General features: G+C 33.3%; 1 protein-coding gene across 1 annotated transcript; it reads right to left on the bottom strand.

Annotated features, from left to right (window-relative positions):
- Positions 1-545: 545 nt before the first annotated feature.
- On the bottom strand, positions 546-1,679 carry LOC130507635 (cyclin-dependent kinase inhibitor 5-like). The gene is made up of 3 exons (XM_057002327.1): positions 1,154-1,679; positions 934-1,059; positions 546-852 (listed from the first exon to the last, which is right to left on the bottom strand). The coding sequence occupies exons 1-3, from the start codon at positions 1,561-1,563 to the stop codon at positions 780-782; spliced, it is 609 nt and encodes a 202-aa protein (XP_056858307.1). The 5' UTR covers positions 1,564-1,679; the 3' UTR covers positions 546-779.
- Between the last annotated feature and the right edge of the window lie 848 nt (positions 1,680-2,527).

The following is a 2,527-nucleotide window of genomic DNA, read 5'->3' as shown; positions in this document are numbered from 1 at the left end:
AAGAAATAAGTATATTGTTTGGAAACATGGATAGTATTATAAAGAAAGGAACATTAGTGATTTAATGTAGGTTTAACTATAAAATATAAAAGTGTATTTAATTTAAAAACTTACAAAATAAATGTTAGGTCCAACAGAATGTTTCTGTTTTAATAAGATAGATTAAACATATTTATATCGCATTTAGCCATTTATTATTTGGAAAAATAAAACAGCTTTGTAGCAATATATGATTGATTTGCTCCTACAATTTCATTAACAAGCCTGCAACCTTCTGTGAGTTGGTACAATTACACGCGTGTGAAACGCCAAACTTTCAGACTCGTATAATACGGAGAGGACAGTAGCAATAAAGAAGAGAGATCGAAAAGCCTGTGAGTGACGAACGTTTTTGTTCAGAAGAGTTTGCCACTTTTGCAACTTGAATCCAAAGTTTTATGACTTGTAAAGTAAAATCAGATGGCAGAGGAGAACCACAAACTCAGACAAATAACAAGCTTGAGAAGACTATGATGAAATGATTGAAGAATATGTAGCCAGTAAAAAACATTTAGAACTATTTTTTTATTTTATTGCAAATTAGAGAGATTAAAACATTACATTATTACCTTAACTAACAAGTTAACCCCCCCAACCCCTCAAAAACCCCTAACATAAGGGGTTTTTATTAAGGCTAGTCTTTGTTAGTCTGTGTGCAATTTTGCATTGCCTCTGTTCCAACACAGATCTTCCTAATAAATCACACAACTTTACAGCATAATGTTACATCAAACACACATTCATGGTACCACCACTTTGATCCATTCGTAACGTCCTGGCAATGGATTCTCCGACACAATATCAAAGTTGTACCTGCAAAACCATTAAACTTCATCAAAATCAGGCAAGAAACTCTCAAACTCACGATCACAGTGTCTGAGTGAGGATTTTTACTTTTCAGCGAAGCATCTCTGTTGCTGCTGCTCTGCGAATGCAAAGAAGTCTTCAATCTCATTAGACGAAGTAACACTTTGTGTAGCTTCTTCTGAGCCTCTTCTTAAGCTACACGGCGTCGTTTCTCTGAGTCAAGAACAAAAATGCATATTAAAGAACTCAAACTATTATCTCTCTCTGTCTGTAAACAGAGTAATATATAGATTTTCACTAAAGTTACCTGTCTCCTGATTCGAGCTCGGAACCTTTCTCTCCAAGACTACAACCAGACTCCGATTTCACCAAGTTGCTACCACAATCTTCTTCCAGATTCGTGGTCGGCTCTTCTGACGACACGGAGTTGGCTCTAGGGTTCGTCGTTTGTCGTTTACCGACACTGTTTATAAGCTGTTTCTGCTGTTGTTTCTTTGTCTCGGCGAGTAACGGAAGCTTGACGAGACGGCGGCTCCGGATCTGGAGGTAACGAAATGAGTCAGCGTCGACGGACGGCGGAGTTGAGTGAGATCGGAGACGATGCAGGGCGAGGTTCTTGGCGGCTCTGGTGCGAAAACCGGAAGCGGTTTGGTGAGAGATGTCTTTTATGGAAAGGGCTCCGCTGGCGATCTTTGACTTCTTTATGTATTTTCCCATCTCTGAATCGGGGAAGATGATCGAAGGAATCTCTGGTGGAGAGTGAAAGGAGGGAAACGATGAAGAAGAAAGAAAGAAAGTGATTTTTAATCTTAAAAGTGAAAAACAGAAAGGACAACGGAAAAGGTCTTTAGTGAGAAAAAAATAGTGAAATGTGAAATGTTTCTAGGGAATTGGTTTTCTCCATAGTGTTTATTTTAATGTCATACTCTCTCCGTATTAATTTAAGTAATTTTTAATAATTTTTATTTTTTCAAAATAAGTGATGTTTTCATTAATTTAAGTAAAATTTAATCACTTGAAATATTGTATTTTAAAATTGGTTGAATTAGTATGATTTAATGCTACTTTTATGCAACCAAAATAAATTATATAAAATTTTAAACTTTCTTATTCATTGTAAAAAAAATTAAAACCCACTTAAAATAATACGAAGAGAGTATGATTTATTAATTTTGATTAATTAACTTTACATGTGTGTAATTTTTTGTCCAAAAATTAAGTATGATATCAAGATTTAAAAGTGTAGAAAATGGCATTATTCTCATTATTGTCTACACCAGGACCGTCTAACAGCACGTTAGTGGTGCGGTCGAACAGAGTCTAAATCAATTTTTTTAAAAAAATTAAGAGTTTCTAAAAATAAATATATAAATTATGATAAAAAAAACTTTAATTTTTCATACATTATACTGAATTTAGAGTTTATAATTTCAAAAATACATCAAATATATATAAATGAAGTTGTATTTTTTTTTAAATTACTCGATTGCATTGTTAAATATACAATTAATATTTTTTGAACAGAGTATATAAATAATTCGAGACGGCCCTGGTCTACACGAACAACAAATTCAGATTCACACAGAGTGAATAATACAATCTTGTTTTATAAGTTATATGAAAAGATGATGAATTTTTTCAGCCATTTGACCAAAACATAAATTTTGTTATATCTTTAAAA

Source organism: Raphanus sativus, unplaced genomic scaffold (genome assembly GCF_000801105.2).
Source record: "Raphanus sativus cultivar WK10039 unplaced genomic scaffold, ASM80110v3 Scaffold5022, whole genome shotgun sequence".
NCBI lineage: Eukaryota > Viridiplantae > Streptophyta > Magnoliopsida > Brassicales > Brassicaceae > Raphanus > Raphanus sativus.
The sequence above is the reverse complement of the archived record's forward strand: the minus strand, read 5'-3'. Positions and strand labels throughout refer to the sequence as shown.